The 19,446-nt window shown below is 45.2% G+C and overlaps 1 protein-coding gene across 4 annotated transcripts in view; it reads left to right on the top strand.

The window, feature by feature from the left end:
- ERGIC1 (endoplasmic reticulum-golgi intermediate compartment 1) overlaps positions 1-19,446 on the top strand; it is a 96,463-nt gene that overhangs the window by 28,876 nt on the left and 48,141 nt on the right. For 3 of the 4 annotated variants that reach the window (XM_030572496.1, XM_030572493.1, XM_030572495.1), the window contains exons 2-4: positions 3,847-3,969; positions 4,410-4,471; positions 15,431-15,503. In XM_030572496.1, the coding sequence (XP_030428356.1) occupies positions 3,893-3,969; positions 4,410-4,471; positions 15,431-15,503 (212 nt within the window). In that variant the 5' untranslated portion in view covers positions 3,847-3,892. The remainder of the gene's footprint in view (positions 1-3,846; positions 3,970-4,409; positions 4,472-15,430; positions 15,504-19,446) is intronic. The other variant, XM_030572494.1, reaches the window with a different exon arrangement.

Raw genomic sequence — 19,446 nt, 5'->3', positions numbered from 1 at the left:
CTCAGGTCACATATCAGCGTTTCCCCCATGTGAAGTTTAAAACTTGTACTACTTCCCTAAGCTCTCCTTCCTGCCTACAATCCAAGCGCCTCTCACCACTCTTTTTGTGTCCTTCCTCCACGGTTTGTTATGGGACCCCTTCCTCTCCCCTTCTAAAAGCTTGCCAGTTCCACAAAGCATTCCTCTTATCAGATGCAATCCATTCACTTTGCTCTGTACTGCACTTTGCATATGGGTATGTCTGTATAGTATTTTGGAGTCCATGGGAGTGAGCCTCCCAGCCTGGGTCAACAGACTCAGGGTAGCAGGGCTCATGCTAGAGCTCTAAAAATAGCTGTTTAGACTTTGCTTTGAAGTTGCAGCTTGGGCTGGAGCTGGGGCTCTGAAGCCTGTTCCTCTCCCCAGCTTTCAAAGCCTAAGCTCCAGCCTGAACTGAAACCTCAAAGCACTGTCTACAGAGCTATTTTTAGAGCTCTAGCATGAGCCCATGAGTCTGTTGGCCTGGGCTCTGAGGCTTGCTTCCTTGAGCTCCAAAATGCTGTGTAGACATCATGTGTCTTCAGACTGTGAGCTCCTCAGGCTAGGGCTTGATTTTCTTGGTGCACTTTGTCTGTTGTGCCGTGCTTGGGTATTAAATGTTTGTAAAGTGCTTTGAGATTCTCACGTGACAGGTACTATAGAGGTACAAAGTGTTGTGATCAGAGAGGCTTGGGCCCTGAAGTCTGGATCTGGCTCCAAAGGCTCGCAGAGTTGAGGGATATTAAGATCCAGAGTTTTGGCTCAGTTCTGTCTCTAGTTATGATTTTATTAAATGGGAGAGGATTGGGAATACAACTCAAGCAGCTTAGAAAATGGAGAGACTAGATTTCTTTTTCAGTAGGTGATTACAGCCAGCAGATAGATAAATGCACGTGACGGGTCACAGGTCAGTTTATGTTGGTGGTTTGTCCCACCAACTTTGACTCTGTCCCTCTTTAGAGATTTCCTGTATAAATAAATCTAAAAATATTTGGTTTTGGAGGGGGAGGGGACTGTAAAGAGGCCTTAAGGAGGTGGGTGCCATTTAGGTGACTAAAATGGGAGAGGGCGCTATTTTGAAAGCAGCTTTTCTCGTATTCAAATACCTGTATATTCTGCGTTTATTTTTATCCTGCAATGGGTCATAACTTTAAAACTAGTGAACATTTCTCACTCTAAAAACACGCTTCCTTTTATAGTGTACACATGGCGGTGGTTTTACTACATTCAGCATAGAACTATTTCCTATTTTCCAGTTGTTCAGTAACACTCCAAAGCCGTTGCTGTGCCTCTCTCTCCATTGACTTTCTCGCCTTGCCAATCCATTATTGTGATTTCAGTGAGACGACGCCAGTGTTGAGCGTTTAATGGGCCGTGAGCAGGAAGTTCAGCTATTTCCTCCTCCTGTGAGACCATGATGTCATCAGCTGTTCTGGGTCACTTTATCATCTGCTGCTGCTGTTGCTTTGGTGCATGTGGAAAGAATGTAAACAGCGCTTTCCAGATGTTCTCAGGGTGGCTGCAGACCCATAAATGGGCTGTTTAGTTCAGGAGCATTAGTAATGTGTTTAGGGGGTGGCAGTGATTAGAGTAATAAAAATGTATAGTGCTATAAGCATCCAGCACAGCATGTGCTGTTAGTTACATCACATATGAGCAAAAGCTGGCAAGGGGGGTGTGTGCAGTTCCTGCTGTGTATGTATGTGGCCTCATTGGTGCAGTATCTGAGCATCTCACAGACACAAATGAGTTTAGCCTCCTAGCACACCAGGGAGGATTTCACAGGTGGGTAACTGGGACAGTGGATGATTAAGTGATTTGTTTTGTGGCTTAGTCAGGCACTGAACCCAGATACGTGATGTTCCCAGGGCCTTAACCATAAGATTATTTTTATTATTATACTTTCCTGTTTCTCCTCCCTCTCTCCCTCCCAAACCATCACCCCCAACTTTGAACCCTGGATAAAATTAAACAATAGAAAAGTATTCTAGTAAGTCTGTGGCAGGCAGGTGCTAGTCTTTGTTAACCCATTCTGCCTCCAAGTGGTGACTAAGGAGCTTGTTATGTTGATGTTCTAGTCAAACTAATGATGAAAGAATCCCAAAAGGCATTCTAGTTGTTTTCGCAATCCCCCCCAAAATAGCAGATTTGGTGCTAGTGAAAGGTGCTGGATAGGTAATTTTGGAGCTGGTGGCCTCTGACCCATAATAGGCATAGCACAGAGTGCAGCAGCAGAGTGAAGGTCTTCCACCCTGAGCTCTCAGTGCTCAAAAAGAGATTCCCCTCTAGGTGGGAGGCTAGTTAAGTGCTCCTGGTCCGTAGATTAATTAAACTAGTCCAGAGTGGGTAGATAAAATACAGCAAGGCCATGGCAGCTAATGGCTAGAGTGGGAGACTTTTTCTGGCTCTGCCAAGTTTGTCGTGTCACCTTGTGCAAGTCATTTAACTTCTCTGTACCACTGTGTCCCCCATCTGGAAAATGGGGATGATGTTGCTTCCTTACCTCACAGGGTGCTGTGAAGTGCTTTGAGACCCTTAGATGAATACTGAGGTTGACTATAAACAAAATACTTTAACTAGTGTTTTAAAAGGAAGCTACCTATTGAATTTTAGAAAGTCAAAGAGAGGGTGGAAAAATGAATCTTAGCCTTGTATCTTCTCTGTGTGAAAATGCAGGTTATTATAGTGTCCAGTTTGGGATTGGAAAGGTCTTATCTATCTCGCTGCAGCTGGAAACAAGGACTTCAGGGTGAACCATCAAACCTCATTGCACCACGAGGGAATTGAAAAACAGAAAACCCCCAAGGCTATTTTTGAGGGGAACCAGTCATTTCACGCTTCATGGTGTAGGGTTTTTTCAATGGACTAATTAATTTTTATTGAGTGCTGGAAAATCTGATGTCAGACCTGCATTGCAGCAGGGCATAGTGGAGCTCAAGTTGATTGGAAATTATATAGCCATGATCATAAGGCAATGAAAGTTTAACTATGGGAGTTTAAAATAGCAAAGCTGAGCCATGTTGATATTAAAACACATGACTGAATAGAAATAATGGTTTAATATTAAACTAGTTTTCTTTTCTTGGGGGAGGAAGCAAAATGCTTGGCTGGTTTCTCTCCCAATATTTGTTGTCCAAGTATAGGTTTCTTACCTCAATACCTTGACTTTTTCTTTTTTTTTTAAATTATTGCTGGGAGATAGGTGTTTGCAACCCTCCCCCCCCCAAGCCCACAAGTTATAAGTTGCTTTGTGGATTTCTGGCAGTCGCTTATATTTGTCTCATGGTAGCACATACAACCTTGGTATAACTCCACTGAAGTCAACTGGATGAATGTTGCCCCTTAAGTTTCCTGGCAACTGAAGCCAGAGCTTTCTGGAGTTTTTTCCAGGCTTCTTCCATGAATCTCTGCTGCCATGTCACGGTTCTTTGGTTTTATTGATTTCAGCTAGGGGAAGGTCTAAATACCTGTTCCTCGTTCCACCTGAACCCACTCAGGTTCCCATGTGAAAGGAGCTCTTCAGTCTTAACAGACCTATTCTTTAATTAGGTTGCCTTTCTGCATTTTTCTTCCTAGTTCATAGGAGCTAATTGACTGAACAGCTTTGCTCGTTAAGCAGGATTAATTTAAAAGAGACAATTGTTTCTGTAATTCAGGTTTGGGGCTTGGGAGATGTTCCTTTTAGAAAATCTGTTCTGTGGATCGTGCTGTGAAAAACAGAAAAAGACTGGGCCCAGTAGGTTAATGTGCAGACTTTTAGTCTCCAGAGATCTGGATTCAAAACTTTATTTCCCTAAATGAAAATATATGTATGTATTCTTCTCCTAGTCCCTGGGTATGCTTTTCAGTACCTCCAAAGTGACTGTCCAGTCCCATGACACTAGCAGTCTGTCTGATATTCCATCCCTGTCCAAAGTGGGTGCTGTTGGTGAGGACAGGGGAGCTTTGGAGGTGAGCATGTGTGTGGAGAGCCTGCCTGGTTTGTACTGAGTTCCTTGCATTCATGAGCCCATAGTTTGAATACAAAAAATTTGAAAAGGGAAAAGAATACTCTTTCTGATGACATCATTGATTATACAATGGTCTATAATTTATCCACCATAACCTATTTCCCTCCAATGCTAGCTAACTAGCTAGAGTGCAGAGACCCATGAGAGCAAGGCAAGGGAAGTAGAGGAGAGAGCTTGCAAAGGTGGAGCCAAAAAGTAACGAAGTTACATAACTGTACAAAAGGAAAAGGCTTTGTGGGTTTTTTCATGTCCTTCTGCAAAATGAAAAATGTTGTTGGAAACCTGAATGGAAAAATCCTGAATATCATTGAACCCTGCAGGGACATGAAGTATATTGAAATATTCCACCTGGTTTATGGCTGTTGCTTTTCCTCTTTTCAGGTTTGATATCTACAGGAAGGTGCCAAAAGACCTCACACAGCCAACCTACACAGGAGCTATTAGTAAGTACCAGCTCTCATTGCTGCCTATGCATACCCCAGTCTAAAATTAGTATTTCTTCTGGCCTCCTTCTAAAAGGTATGATTTTTTTAAAGGGATATTAAACACACGAGAAGAGACGTCTTCTGTAGCTGAGGCAGCTTGCTGTGACTAGTCTGTGCTCTTGTACGGAGGAGCTGTGACGGCAATTTGTTTTAGAACTATATGGACGGAAAATGTCAGAAAGGGAGCTGTTAAAATTTTGCAGGCTCTGAATTACAAACAATTAACTCTGACCCAGGCTGAAGTAGATAGGGAGCTGCTAGCTCCCTCCCTTGATGGGTGTGTGCCTGCTCCAAACAGACTTTGCAATTTTTGCCCCTCCTCCTGCCCTGCCTCTTCCCTCAACGGCTTACCCCCTGCTCACTTCTCTTCCTCCCCACCCCCCCATCACTTGTTCTCCACTCTCACTCCCAGCGCTCCCAGGACTCACCAGCTGCCTGCAGAGCCAGGCTAGGAGGAGCTGACGTGGAGCCTGCCCACCTGCCCAATCGGGGCACAGCGGGGGGTTGGTCCCCAGAGCAAGGGGCTGAGGCAGGGAGGGATCAGTCCCCGTAGCAAGGGGCGAGGGCTGGGGCAATAGAGGCAGAAGGGGGGGGTGAAGAAGTTCCTCCCCCCCGGCGATGGCACCTACCTCTTGGAGGCTGGTCTGGAAGCCAGCCACTGCTCTCTGTCAGGTGTCAGCAGCTGAGCAGAGAGCAGCTCCTCCATTTGGCTCCAGCTGCTGCTCTTCCTACCCCTGAGTGATGGAGACCGGTTACTGTGGCCAACAGTCAGCCCTGCTGACTGGGTTCCTCTAGGAACACCTGGCAACCCTAGCTTTGGACTCAGCTATTTTTAAATAATTTTGTGTAGTCTGGAGACTTTGCCGCTTCTGGATCATTAATTAATTGACCACTTTTCTGGATCATCAATGAATATGTTGAACAGCACAGGTTCCAATATAGACACCTCTCTCCATTGTGAAAACTGATCATTTATTTCTACCCTTTCTTTCCTATGTTTTAACCGGTTACTGATCTGGGAGAGGATCTTCCCTGTTATCCTATGACTACCTAATTTCCTTAAGAGCCTTTGATGAGGAACCTTGTCATAGGCTTTCTGAAAATCCGGATACACCATATCGACTGGATCAGCCTTATCCACACGCTTGTTGACTCTCTCAGAGAGCTCTAATAGATTGGTGATGCATGACTTCCCTTTACAAAAGCCATATTGACTCTTCCCAACAAATCATATTTACTTATGTATTTGAAAATTCTGTTCTTTACTATAGTTTCTACCAATTTACCCCCTACAATGTGGGACAATACTGCACATTTGTCACCTGAAAAGAACACCGCTCATATGGGAATCTTCCTGCACAGCCTCTGCAGTGAAGATCAATACAAAGAACTCATTTAGCTTCTCTGCAATGGCCTTGTCTTCCTTGAGTGCTCTTTTAACACCTTGGCTGTCTAGTGGTCCCACTGCCGGTTTGGCAGTGTGGCAAACTCAGGACACTTAGCTACCAAGCATGGGGTAGTAATTAGTCCCAGAAGGGTTAACCATGGAGGAATAAGGTTCAGCTGGAACAGGGGTTACCAGGGAGGTAATTAGTTTCAGCTGGCCCCAATGGCTGGAGACCTTTTTAAACCCTCACTGGCAGGGAAGCAGGGGGGGAGGAGAGAAGTAGAGTAGCTGCCAGCGAGTAGAGGCAGCTGAACTCTAAAAACTTTTCTTGCAAGGCAGGTTGCACTCTCCCCAGAAGGAGAGGAAAACAGAACAAGGGCCTGACTGAGAAGGGATTAGCCAGACCCTGCGTGACTGTGAAGGGCTTTTGCTTTGCCCAAGCCTGTGTCTCCAAGGCTGAGGAGGACTGAGCTAGGAGAAGAGAGACAGGTACTTTGCCACAGGCAGGCTTCCTGTTTCTGATATACTTTCAAAAAACAAAACAAAACCCAAAAACCTTACTACTAGATTTTGCATCTTAAACAAGTTGCTTCTCAAATTCCTTCTTGGCCTGTCTTATCGTACTTTTACATTTTATCTGCCAGAGTTTGTGCATCTAGGATTTGACTTCCAAATTTTAAAGGATGCTTTTTTGCCTCTAAGGGCCTTCGTTACTGTGCTGTTTAGCCAGAGTGGGATTCTTTTGGTCCTTTTATGTCTTTTCTGATTTGAGGTACGCATTTACTCTGAGTCTTTGTCATGGTCTTTTTAAATAGTCCCCATGCTGTTTGCAGGCATTTTACCTTTGTGGCAGCTCCATTTAATTTCCATCTAACAAGTGGCCATATTTTTATGTCGTTCCTGCTTTTAGTGTTGGGTCTCTTCAATATTCTCTCCCCCACAAGAATGTTAAAGTTAATTAGATGATGGTCACTATTACCGAGCAGTTCAGCTATAGTCACCTCTTGAGCCAAATCTTGTGCTCCACTTAAGACTAAATCAAGAATTGCCTTTCCCCTTGTGGGTTCCAGGACTAGCTGTTCCATGAAACAGTCATTATGGTATCTAAAAATTTTAACTTTCCATTATGTCCTGAGGTGACATTTACCCAATCAATACGAAGCCGTTGAAATCACCCATTATTGTTGTGCTTTATGCTCTTGTAGCCTCTTTAACATTCCTTAGCATTTCACAATCCTGTTATCAGTCAGGAGAGAGCTGGGGTGGCGGGCTGGCAATAAAGATGGGATTCCTCTGGGATCAGAGATGAGGCTGTCAAGGTGAAAAGCGCCCAATATGACTTATTTTCTGCAATTTTTTTGTTTATTTTTCACTTTGCCTATAACTAGGGTCCTACTAAATTCACGCCATGAAAAATGTCATGGACCGTGAAATCTGGCCTCCCCCTGTGAAATCTGGCAGCAGCAGAGAAGTAAGGGTGACAATACTGCAATCCCCCTAAAATAACTTTGCCCCCCCCCCCGCAACTCCCTTTTGGGTCAGGACTCCCAATTTGACAAATGCTGATCTTCCTCCTTGAAATCTAGTCTTTTGTGTGCTTTTATGCTATACTGTACAGATTTCACAGGGGAGACCAGCGTTTTTCAAGTTGGGATCCTCAGCAAAAAGGGAGTTGCAGGGGGGTGACAAAGTTATTTTAGGGGGATTGTGGTATTGCCACCCTTACATTTCTGCTGCTGCCTTCAGATCTGAGTGGCCAGAGAGAGTGGTGGCTGCTGACCAAGGGCCCAGCTCTGAAGGCAGCAGCGCAGAAGTAAGGATGGCAATACCATACCCTGCCTTCAGAGCTGGGCTCCCAGCCAGCAGTTGTGGCTCTCCAGCCACTCAGCTCTGGTGTCAGCACCGCCTCCAGAAGCACAGAAGTAAGGGTAGCAGTACTGCAATCTCCCCAATCTCCCCTACAATAACCTTGGCCGCCCCTCCGCTTTTGGGTCACGACCTCTACAATTACAACACCATGTAATTTCAGCTCTAAATACCTGAAATCATGAAATATACAATTTTAAAAATCCTATGACCATGAAATTGACCAAAATGGACCATGAATTTGGTAGGGCCCTACCTATAACAATCTACTCTCCACCCCATGTATCTGTGCATAGTTTTTGGCTGATGTAAATTTCTTGCCTTGGGCTTTTCTTCTTCCTTCTTCCTTTTCAGATTGACTGAGTAATGTAATTTCACACCATCATTATCACTGAGTGCTCTGCATAGAGCAGTAAATACAGATCTAGCTGATCCTGCCAAATTTGTAATTAGATGCCTAATGCGTCTTTCCTGTTCCGTTTCACACTGACTCCCTTTGATCACGTAGTTGTGCCCCATTCACTCACCCTCTGAGTTTGGGTTAGTGGCTCTGTACTCATTGCTGACGCAAGTGATGTCATATCCCTCGGTGGCGACAGGCGCTGAATAGAACTGAGTCAGTAATAGTGAATCAAAAGAATGTGAAGTGAAGGGCTGTGTGAGCTGGGGAAACTCCTGACCAAAGATGGGATGAGACATTTTACCAAACATTTGGTGTCACTGAACCATTTTTCTTCAGAGGCTCCATGCCTCTCTGGCTCTCCCAAACATCTGAATTCCTCCAGCATTGACCCTGCCCTTCTGTAGTCATGGTGCAGCTGCTAAGATTATTCCGAATGTGCCAGCACAGTAGTTTGTATAGACACCCCCTCTCCCCAACAAGCACAGCCATAAGGTCTACATGAACCTGTTGATAAGTTTGGAGGCCCCTAAGATCTGTTGTGTGTCAAGGCCCCAAAATTTACCTTCCATTTGGGAAGTGACAGTCCCACACCTCATCTTGATTCCATTTGGGAGCTTGTCCCGTAGTGCACTTGTCTCCGTGTCACCTGAAAAGGAGCTTTTAAAAAACTCTTTTAGAGCTGGGATAGTGTGCCCCTCTCTGATCTGTGACATTTCATTAGTGCAGTAAGTTTGTCATGGAAAACTTTGGAGGCCGGTGACCTTACTAAAATAATCAACTGACTCATTTCTCCTTGTACCTGGCTTATCAAGCCTCCCTTTCCCTTGACAGTTTCCTCTCTAACCACTTCACATCTCCTGCCTGCCACCCTCCTGTTGTGGAGGGGATTGGAAAGCGTACAGCAATCAGGTGGTCAATATGCAAAACCAGCTGGCACTTCTGTGTGTGGCGATCTCTGTATACAGCCTTCTCAATGGGTTGCCTGTCTGACTCAGCCTGTGACTCTCTTGATTGTAAATCCAGCATCTCTAAGCTTTGCAGGCTTTTTATGGAAGTCAGGAGTGAGACAAGTCAACTGCCCTACCTAGAGTATAATGTACCAGTTTGAAGCCTGTCAGGACAGCAGGATTTTGTGATAAATATTTTATGGGATTTGGGTTGTAATAATCGTATTTAGGGGATTATGTGTGTGCTGGATGATTAATTCCCCATAAAGAATTTTTACTAGGTCACTAGAATAAATGAAAGGACTATGATACTAGAATAGATAGAAATGTGGTTGCATCTCTGAACATCCTACTTGCTTGAAGTTCTAAAACAGTTTGTAGCAGCTGATTGCTTACACTCCTGCACGTCCCATGTAATTGCTGCCTAGGCACTGGTCCAGCGTTGCCTCTGGAAGGGAACTTGCATGGTGCAGAAGCTTTTTGGAATAGAAACGTGTTTGTCAGCCAGACTCCCACAGTCACTTTTGAGTTGTAAAATGCTGCTTCTCACTATGGCAGCTTACTGGAAAGTTTGGTGTCTCAGTGCTGCCTGCACTAGGGAATGTTGAGCTGATCAGGTTCTGGGAGACAGAAGCATCCAGCATGGAAAGTGCTGAAGTCCGTCTCTGTCTTGATGGGAGTGTGCTAGCCCATATTGATACGATGGGCCAGGGGCACGTTAAAACACAGGGGATGTTCAGGAGCCAGCTGATGGGTTTCTTTGGTGTCTGTCTACCTTTTGATTATTCTATGTGGACCAGGCACTTCTGGCAGTGGTGTAGAGGGAGGGTTTGACAACCTCCTCAGATATCTCCTTCCTCAAGCAGTCCATGAACAGTAAGTGGCTGCTGCTGTACTGCCCTGCAGCTTGCCTGTGCTTGCACTGAAGTACTTTACAACATTCCCACTGACCAAAACGACCACAGTGCTGCTGTTGGTGACGCCTCCCTGAGTCCCATTGAGGAGAAGCCAGCACCCAGAGTCCATGAGTTTCCAATGACAGCTGATGTGGCTGTAGATCCCCTGAAGAGTACCAGTGTCATATGCTTAGCCATCACTACTTCAGCAGAGTCACAAGTGGAAAGCTGCTGCTGAGAGGCTGCTCTACCTGCTCTGAATGGAGTGACCTTGAAGTTGGAGTTGAAGTGCAGTGAGGACCTGCTGATTGCAATTAAGAGGGAGGAAGAAACGTTTAAAGCACCACCTCAGATACTGGGGCAGAGGTGGACAGGTTTGTTTGGGGTCTATAGTGCCAAACACTGGTTGCTCTTGCAGTGTTAGCCAAAGAGCTCTCATTCATTCAAATATTCCCTTCCAGAAACAGATAAGACAGTTGTTTCTCCTTCTCATCCATTTCCTTCTTTAAATAGAACCAGCTGCTCCGTGACATATGTTAGAAATCTCTGAGTAGCAGTAGGTTGTAGCACTGAACAGCAGTCCCCTGATTCATGCACAGTGTTAATGCTTACTACTCTATCCCTGCTGTCTCACAAATAAGAGAGAGGTCCTTGACAATGACTGGGAATCACACCTGTGCTCCTGCAGGGCAGTGCCAGTCACTAATCGCTAGAAACCCAATATTGGGGAGAGGTATAATCTGACACGCACAGCTTTGCAATCACAGGGGATTTAATGGGTACGGCATACAACAGAGGTGTCTGAGATTCACAATGCAATCATTCCTACCGCAGGTAAAAACAAACATTAATATAAATCTAAACTTCATTAGAACTGGAGGAACTAGAGCAGTCCACTAAGATATGGTGAGATGAGGGCTGGAAAAACCTAAACACCCACTGCCTCTTTTATCAGTGCCTAGAGTTTCTGGAGATGATTTGTATATAGTAGTTTCATGCTCTCATATTGTACCTCAGTTAAAACCTCCTTCATTGAGTAGTCTTTTTACTTTCTATCCTCTAAACCAGTGAATAGTACATGTGCCACTCCATTAAGTCCCTGTGTCAACATTGTCTCCCTCCTTCTGTTGCAGTGTCTGTAGTGCTAGTGAACAGTCATTTCAGCAGACCTAAGTATCACTATGACAAACTGGCCATGTTTGGGTATGTTGACTGCAGCAGCACATGCCTGGGCAGTCTGACAGCTGGTATCTGGATGGGCATGAGCTGCCTGACATCGTCATGGGGTCTGCAGTTCAGACAGCAACTCTGCCAATCCTATGATTTAGCCGTCGGTGTGGATGCATAGCTTACATGTACGTGTTGTACACACCGGGTAACGTTCTACAGGCTGGAGTTTTAATACACATCATGAAATATCACTTATGACTCGCATGGCAACTGTGATTTGGCCCCTCCTTGCACTTCCTAGCAGTTTATATAATTGGACATATGCCTGCAGTTGGTATATGCCATAATACAGACATGTATCTATGTTCTCAATCTGCATTCATTAATTAAACATTAATCTGCTTTTGCTTTGAATATCGTCATTTTTTTTAAAAAAAGGGGATGGAAAAAAGGGACTAGGGTGCATAGGTGGAGGTGCTTGTTGCATGTGATACATATAGAAGAGTTAGCTTGAAAAAGGCAGTGCTGAAAAGTTGCCTAGCAAGCATCCTGTCCTCCAGGTTAGAGCTGCTCAGGAATTTTTTTGACAGAGTTTTTTAGCTGAAAAATGACAATTTGTCTAAACCCAAACTTCTCATGAAGAAAGGATTAGTTTCAACTAATTCCTTGACTGAAACCTTTTGGAAAAAAAGTTTTAGAAATAATCAAAAAATGTCTGTTTTGACATTTTTCTAAATGAAAGATTAGTTTTCTATTTTGAAACCAGTTTTGTTTTAAAAATTAAGCAAAGTAGAGTAAAAGAATAACCAAAACCTAAACATTTGGACCTGAACCAATTTTATTTTGCATTTTTGGTTTGTTAACATTTGAGACTTTGACTTTTCATCTCAATTGAATATGGAAATTAAAAAAAAAAAAACCTAAAACTTTTAGGGGAAAACAGTTTCTCACTCAGCTTTACTTAAGTTTTCTAGTCAGCCAATATCAGTATGTTTCAATGCTAGTAATGCTTTTAAACTTTAATATATTTGGAGTTTTGTAGCCAGAGTTCTATGCAGGGCTTTGGAGCGGAGCCTGGAACTGGAGCGCGAAGCAGTAGGTTTTCTCCCAGAACTAGAGCAGAGCTGGAACGGAGCAATTCAAAAATTTGATTGCTCCAAATCCCTGGTTCTATGACAACAGGTCAGAGCTGGTTCTTGACAGCTCTGGGGGAACAGTGCAGTATGCATTCTCCTGCAATTGAATTAACTGCTGTAATAAAGCAGCTAGCTTCTTTATCTGCCTCTAGACTTTTAACTACTATTCCAAGCATAACAAATGTGTGACCTAGGGACTCGCACATTCATGTAGAGGCAGATAAAGGATTCCCTTGTTAAATAACTGACTGAAGTAAATTGTGCAGGCCTTCATTATGGGAGTATTCTGTGTGCTTGGTATTCTGCAAGTATGGAGGAACTTATGTTCTATGCCTGTAAGGCTTCTGTTATAAATTAGACAGACAATACAATTCAGGTAAACAGGGTGTTCAGAGGAAGGTCCCATTTCCAAACAGCATGCATGTGTGTAATTATATAGTAGTCCAAATGTTCAGAAGTGACTTAGTGATTTTTGGGTATGCAACTTCAGCTGTGTGATTTTTCAGGAAGTCCTGAGCACTTGTCCTCTGAAAATCAGGCCCCTGCAAGGTAGCTCAGGCTGGGCACCCAACCTCACTAATTATGTTTAAAAACTTAGGCCAGTACGATTTACCTCTACTTTATTTGTTTAGTGCTGCAAATCTTCAGTGGAGGAGCAGGTTTGAAGGGAAGATTTGCGAGAGGACAGATGTTTGGTGTTTCTGGAAGGGGGAAGGTAAAATGTTCCAAAGATAATGGCACAGAAGAAGGTGTGAAGGTGGAAGTGAAAGATACTTACAAAAGGAGTGTTGCAGAGAGCAGCTTAGGGCTCGAGTAAGAGGGAATGAGAGCAGAGAAAGAACCAGGCATGGTGTTGTGGAGGAGCTTTATAGGAAGACAAGAGTCTTGAATGGGATGTGGAAGAGAAGGGGAAGCCTGTGAAGGGAATTGAAGAAGAGAGTCATGTAAGCAGCGGGTGGCAGGTGATTTTACCAGTCTCTCATTGTGATTTCAGTGCAAAGGGTTTATCTGTTTAAAATTCTGACTGATGTGCTGTATGCAGTATGTGCAATAGAGACTTCCTGTGTGTACTGCCAAGGACTTGTGGCCCTATCACTGACCTGACCTCCCTGCTGTTTGGTTGCTTATGAATAAGAAGCATCCTGACCAACCAGTTTGTGCTGGTTCAGTTAGGTGTGAACAAAGGTCTCCCGGTACTTCTCCTAGGAATTTCCCTTGGTGCTCTAGGTAAAAGCTTCCCCTCCTAACACCCATTGTTGTGCACCAGGCCAGAGGCTTCCTGGGGTAGCAGTGGAATGTTGAATTATTCTCCCTGCCAAAGGCACAGAGATGGAAGGAACTGTGTGTGCGCATCTGTGAAGGTTTCCCTTGAAGTCTCTCCTCCCTTTCCCATCTTCCTACTATTCTCAGGCTTAGTTTTCCTTTCCTCTTTCTTTTTCCTGTTTAAAGAATGACCCATTTAATGGCTTTTGGCGTCTCTGTTAATCCTTCCGCTGCTAGAGAGTGAGCGAGCTCTGAGATGACACGACTGAGGAAGGGGGAAGCAAGGCAGGAATTTGCCTTTCCACAGAGTTGTAGGGCTGATGGATTGGAAGGATGAGGCACAAAGCTTTGAGACATCTGGACTCCGTCTTGGTGTTTTGCCTCAACTATCTCCTCCTTCCTCTCCTTGCCTCCAAACTTCGCCTCAGTCTTGAACAGCAATGGTGGTTACAGCCCCTTCCCTCGTCAGATAACCATTCTGGGAGTCTCCTGAGGGAATGGAAATGAAATTGAGGCTGTATCAGCCAACTGGAATAAAGTTGAGGGGAACAGTCACCCTACATGGTTCTCAGTCCTCTGTACTCAGTGGTTGTGTTTTTGGGGTAAGGTGGTCATTACCATGGAATGCTCAGTCATTGAGACGCTGGTAGGACTGATGGGTGGGATCCTACACCACGGAGTGTTACTCCCAGGGACTGAGGGAGTATGAGCTGGGGTCATAATGCTCTCATTGTTCCTCTGTGATTACATGCCATTTCCTGAACTACTCCTTTGTGGTGATTCACTGTGGAGCCGGAATGTGGAGAATGTTTGTTTGTTTGTTTGTTTGTTTGTTTAATACAAATGTAAATCCCAGGCAACCGGACCATGGTTGCCACATCACTGTGTCCCCTTTCCACTTCCCTACTACTCCCCAAGCACTTACAGGCTCTCTTACCCTCCCGAGTCTCTTTTTTCCTCCCATTCCCGCCTCCCCCCCCACTTTGAGTGAGTGGCTCTGTAACTATCACATGAGGCTGACTGCTTGCACAGTGTGCTGAGCAGTGTCCTGGTAAGGAATAGTTAATAATACACAAGCTACAGAGGGAGGGTTGCTTTTTTTGGCTCCCCATGAGATATCTTCTGGACTGAATACACGCTAGGTTAGGAGAGAAAATATACACCACTGGCCTGTTGAGAGACCTGCTGTCAGAGTCACTGTAGGCCTCTTGTTCTCTGGATTACTGGGAATTTTCCGTCATTGTAGAGTTGATGCACTGGGTGGTGTAGGGGGTTCAGCTCATCTAATCTGTTATCTCCATCTCCCACAGTCTCAGACCATTGAGTCGTCTGATCTGAGAACCTGCCTTTGACAGTGACTTGATAGTGTGTAGTGCTATAATAGTGTGGGGAAAGGATGATTCCTTCCAAACCCCATGCCGGAGATTCTCTTACCCTACTGTCATTGGCAAGTGCTTTGAAGAAGGCATGTAATGGAGCAGTCTTTCCAGAGGGAGGGTTGGCTGCCAGCAGTAGGGGCTGTAGGATGGAGAAAATGGGAGTCAAAGGTAGGGTAGGGGGTGGATATTACACCTAGGGCTGGAAGTTGCCCTCAGAATAGAGGCACTGATTAGGAATCTCCATTCTGATTCAGAGCTGAGATTCCAGACCATGCTTCCTACTGATACCATCATATTCTGCCGACATAGCCTGAATTGATGCCCCTGAACAGGATGGTAGCTCCCACCTATACCTAGGGGGTAGGGTAATAGGGGGTGGGGGAACCAGTGGCAAACCGGTGTGTGTATGAAAATCAAAATCTTGTGACAGTTTTTTAAACTAACCTTCCCCCAACACCTATCTCTTCCAGTTTCTGTCTGCTGCTGTCTCTTCATACTGTTTCTTTTCCTGTCTGAGCTCACCGGATTCATAGCCACTGAAATGTAAGTAAAAGCTATTGAAAGTTTGTTTTATAGGGTTTTTTTTTTCAAGTGATTCTTTTTTGGGTAGTGTCCCGATGAGTGCTCTGCACCAGGCTGTGCATGTACCCAGGCACTCTTGATAGCAGATCTTCATTAGCAGTGTCCATCGGTCCATGCCTGCACGCTAGATGTCCTTGTGCTCTGGTATGAGGGCATATAGGGCAGGGCACACCCACTGCCACTCTTGCATCTTATCAACCACCTGTAGCTTGAGGTGGAGTGTCGCTGTGTTCATTACCTAGCCGTGCAGCTTGCAGTGCTTCTTGCTTATTTTTCCTTGTTCTCTAGTGTTTTCCTTTACTTATATTATTTTAATTATGTTTTCTGTTATTTAGCTCAGTTTGTACTTTTTTTGGGGGGGGGTCCCTTTCCCTTCTTTCTTTGCCCCATCTGGGCCTTTGTTTTTTTCCCTCAGGCCTCGAACTGCTGCCTTGAGTATGGGTTATGGCTAAGATCCTGGGCTTCAAACCCTGCAGACCTGCCATGGACATTCAAGCTGCCTCCACTTACATCCCCTCCAAATGTAAGAACTGCTCAACATTTAAGAGCAGATCTACGAAATTGAAGGAGTACAAAACTCCTCTTGATGGAGACCTGCAGGGTTTGAGTCACTCTCATGTACATTGGATCCACTGACCACCTCTGCTCTGGTAGTAAGCAAAGACTCTGGGGGTCCTACGGTACCATCCACACCCTCAAATTAAAAGGATCCTATTCTCCGGACCGAGATAAGAGAAGGGGAAAGTCACCATCGATCTGGGCCTCTGGGGACTTTGTGTCCCAATGTGGGTACCACTGAGGCTCCCATTTCTTCCAGTACTGATCCCATGGCACCAGCGGAGAAGCTACGTACTGACAAGCCGCCTAAAGCAGCACTGACATTGGCACCAGGCTCAGTCCCTCCTAAACATAGGGACTCCTGAGCCTAGCCAAAATCGTCGTCATGTCACCAGTTGTACTTTGGTACCTATTCCAGTGTTACACAAGACACTCCTGAAGTTCCTATACAGAGCCTTCACTGCCATCCAGCCTCCTATTCTGTGAGGACCTTTGAACCCTGGAAGAGTCTGAATTGCTGCTGCTGACTGCTACTGAGAGAGACTTTCTACCAGAGAGCCTACTTATCCTCCATCTCTACAGCCTTCAATGGCAACATGTCCTCTGGTATCGACACAGCCTCCACGCAAGCTCTTTGAGGGCACTGTGAGAGCTTTCCAGCCAGTACTGGCACATCCTCTGGTACCTCTTCACCATGTAACCACCCATGAAACCTCAATACCAGTGAAAGTTCAGGTCCCTCCCCAGGGCCCAGCACTAATTCGACCACTTGTATTGGCACCACTTGCCCCTCAGATGGACGTGGGGATGACACCTCATCTGACTCTGAGGCATCTATACAAAGTTCTTCTACTTTCCGATCTCCCTTCCTTGAGGCTCAACATGAGGAGGAAATTCTCAGCAGGAGATACATCCAGAGACCCTTGCAATGACAACTCTGGGTTTCTTCCTGTGGGCCCTGTGTGGTAACCAGTTCTGCAGAGTTCCATCCTGTAAAAAGGCACAGCAGAAGCAACAACAGATGCCCTTGAGCCTTGCCCCACAGGCACATCTCCCAGAGAAGCAAGAGCCAGCTCCTCTGAAGAGGAGGAAGGAAAACAACCTCCTCACTGGACAAGGCTGTCATGCCTCCTTCACCATCTTATCTCGATGATATCAAGGCCTTTCAAGAACCTATGAACCGTGTGGCAGATGTTTTACCAGGAGATGTGGGAGCCCCAACGTTCCTTCTTTGACAGCCTTCCTTTGTCTCCTTGGGGCAAGTCTGCCTTGCCCATCAATGATGCTCTGCTGGCCCCAGCCCAGCAAACTCCTGCCTACATGCAAATGGGCCAACAAAATATTATATTCCACTCAGAGGCTCGGAGTACTTTTTTCTCCCACCCAATATCCAACTCTCTAGTTGTTGAGGCCATTGACCAACAAAACAGGCAACATGGGTTCCATTGAACACTATCGCACAAAGAGCCAAAATGTCTTCACCTTCTGAGCCGCCAGAGCTATTTCTTGGACTCTTTGAGGTTAGTAGCAGTCAGTTACCAAGCCGTGATGGCAAAATGTGATTTCACATACTATTTTAAGTTCCCACTTTTTATTGAACACCTGCTTCGGGACCAGAGAGAACAATTTCAGGCCCTCATTACAGAAGGCTAAACAGGTGCCAAGCATCTCTCCAGGCCTTGCTCAGTGCTGCCAACACAGCTGAATGTTCCATGGCTGTGACAGTAATCATGTTCCAAGCCTCCTGACTGCAGTCCTCTGGCCTCTCCTGGGAGATACAAATACAATTTTGGACATTTCTTTCAAGGGCCCAAGTTGTTTAGTGACACCACAGATAAGTCTTTTCATTCTCTCAAAGATTACCAGGTGACACTATTTTAAAATAATAATAATAATTAATAATACTGGAGCTATTACCTATTATTATTATTATTATTATCTCATAGAACTGGAAGGGACCCCAAAACGTCGTCATCAAGTCCAGCCCCCTGCCTTCACTAGCAGGACCAAGAACTGATTTTGCCCTAGATCCCTCAGTGGCTCCCTCAAGGATTGAACTCACAACCCTGGGTTTAGCAGGCCAATGCCCAAACCACTGAGCTATCCCTCCCTCCACTACAATCCTTGGGCATCTATACATCTGAAACAAAGAGAAAATACAGCAGATTGCCAGTAGCTAAATTATCTTGTCCAGTCCACTACCAGCCCACGAGACTGGCTAAGACCCCCTAGAAGAATCCCAGATTCACTAAGAAAATGCCCTCCATAGCCATCACCTCCTAGTCAGTAACATCCTCAAAACATCTGTTTTGACCCACAGGTTGAGGATCACAAACTGTCTCCCATTCCAGATCCTGTGCTGCACTCCTCCATCTTTATGGGGATCAACGTTCCCATTTTCTACCTCCCTGGGAGCTTGTCACCTCAGACAAATCTTGGAGGTGATTTCTACAGGTAGTGCCATCCAGTTCAGCTCTTTACTGCCCTCCTACCTGTCCCCATCCCTCTTCAAGAACCCTTTTCATGAGGATCTCTTGGGACTGGAGGTATCGGGCTTCCTAACACTGGACCTGATGAAACCTGTAAAAGCAGCAAAGAATCCTGTGGCACCTTATAGACTAACAGACATTTTGGAGCATGAGCTTTCGTGGGTGAATATCCACTTCATCAGATGCATGTGATGAAGTGGGTATTCACCCACGAAAGCTCATGCTCCAAAACGTCTGTTAGTCTATAAGGTGCCACAGGATTCTTTGCTGCTTTTACAGATCCAGGCTAACACGGCTATCCCTCTGATACCTGATCAAACTTGTTCCACTGAACTTCGAGAATAGACCCCTTCTCCAATGGTGTCCGGGGCCCTATGAAAAATGGAGGATAGAGACCAATTATGGACCTTGGGACTCTGAACACCTTCATCCATGCTCAGCAGTTCAGAATGGCAATCCTACTGCAATAACTCACTCTCTGGATCTGCAAGATTGGTTAGTCTTCTCAACCTTCAGGACACTTAATGTCATGCATCCCTCACCTGGACAATACATACATTTTGTGGTAGGCAGAGACCACTACCTGTATTGCATCATACTCTTCAGCCTTTCCACTGTCCCAAGGATCTTTACCAAGGTCCTATTGGCTGTCACAGGCTATCTTTACTAGATGGGAATAATTGTCTTTCCCTACTTGGAGGTTTGGCACCTGAAAGGTTGCTTATTTCTCAAGGCATAGACACAACCAGCAAAGCCCTGCCTCTGTTCTACTTAGTGAGCCTCTGCCTTAACGCAGAAGAGTCTACCCTCGCAGCCACTCAATACATAAACTTAATTGGAGCCATTCTGTATTCCTC

This window comes from Gopherus evgoodei, chromosome 8 (genome assembly GCF_007399415.2).
Source record: "Gopherus evgoodei ecotype Sinaloan lineage chromosome 8, rGopEvg1_v1.p, whole genome shotgun sequence".
NCBI lineage: Eukaryota > Metazoa > Chordata > Testudines > Testudinidae > Gopherus > Gopherus evgoodei.
Note: the sequence above shows the minus strand (reverse complement) of the source record. Positions and strands in the feature narration are given on the sequence as shown.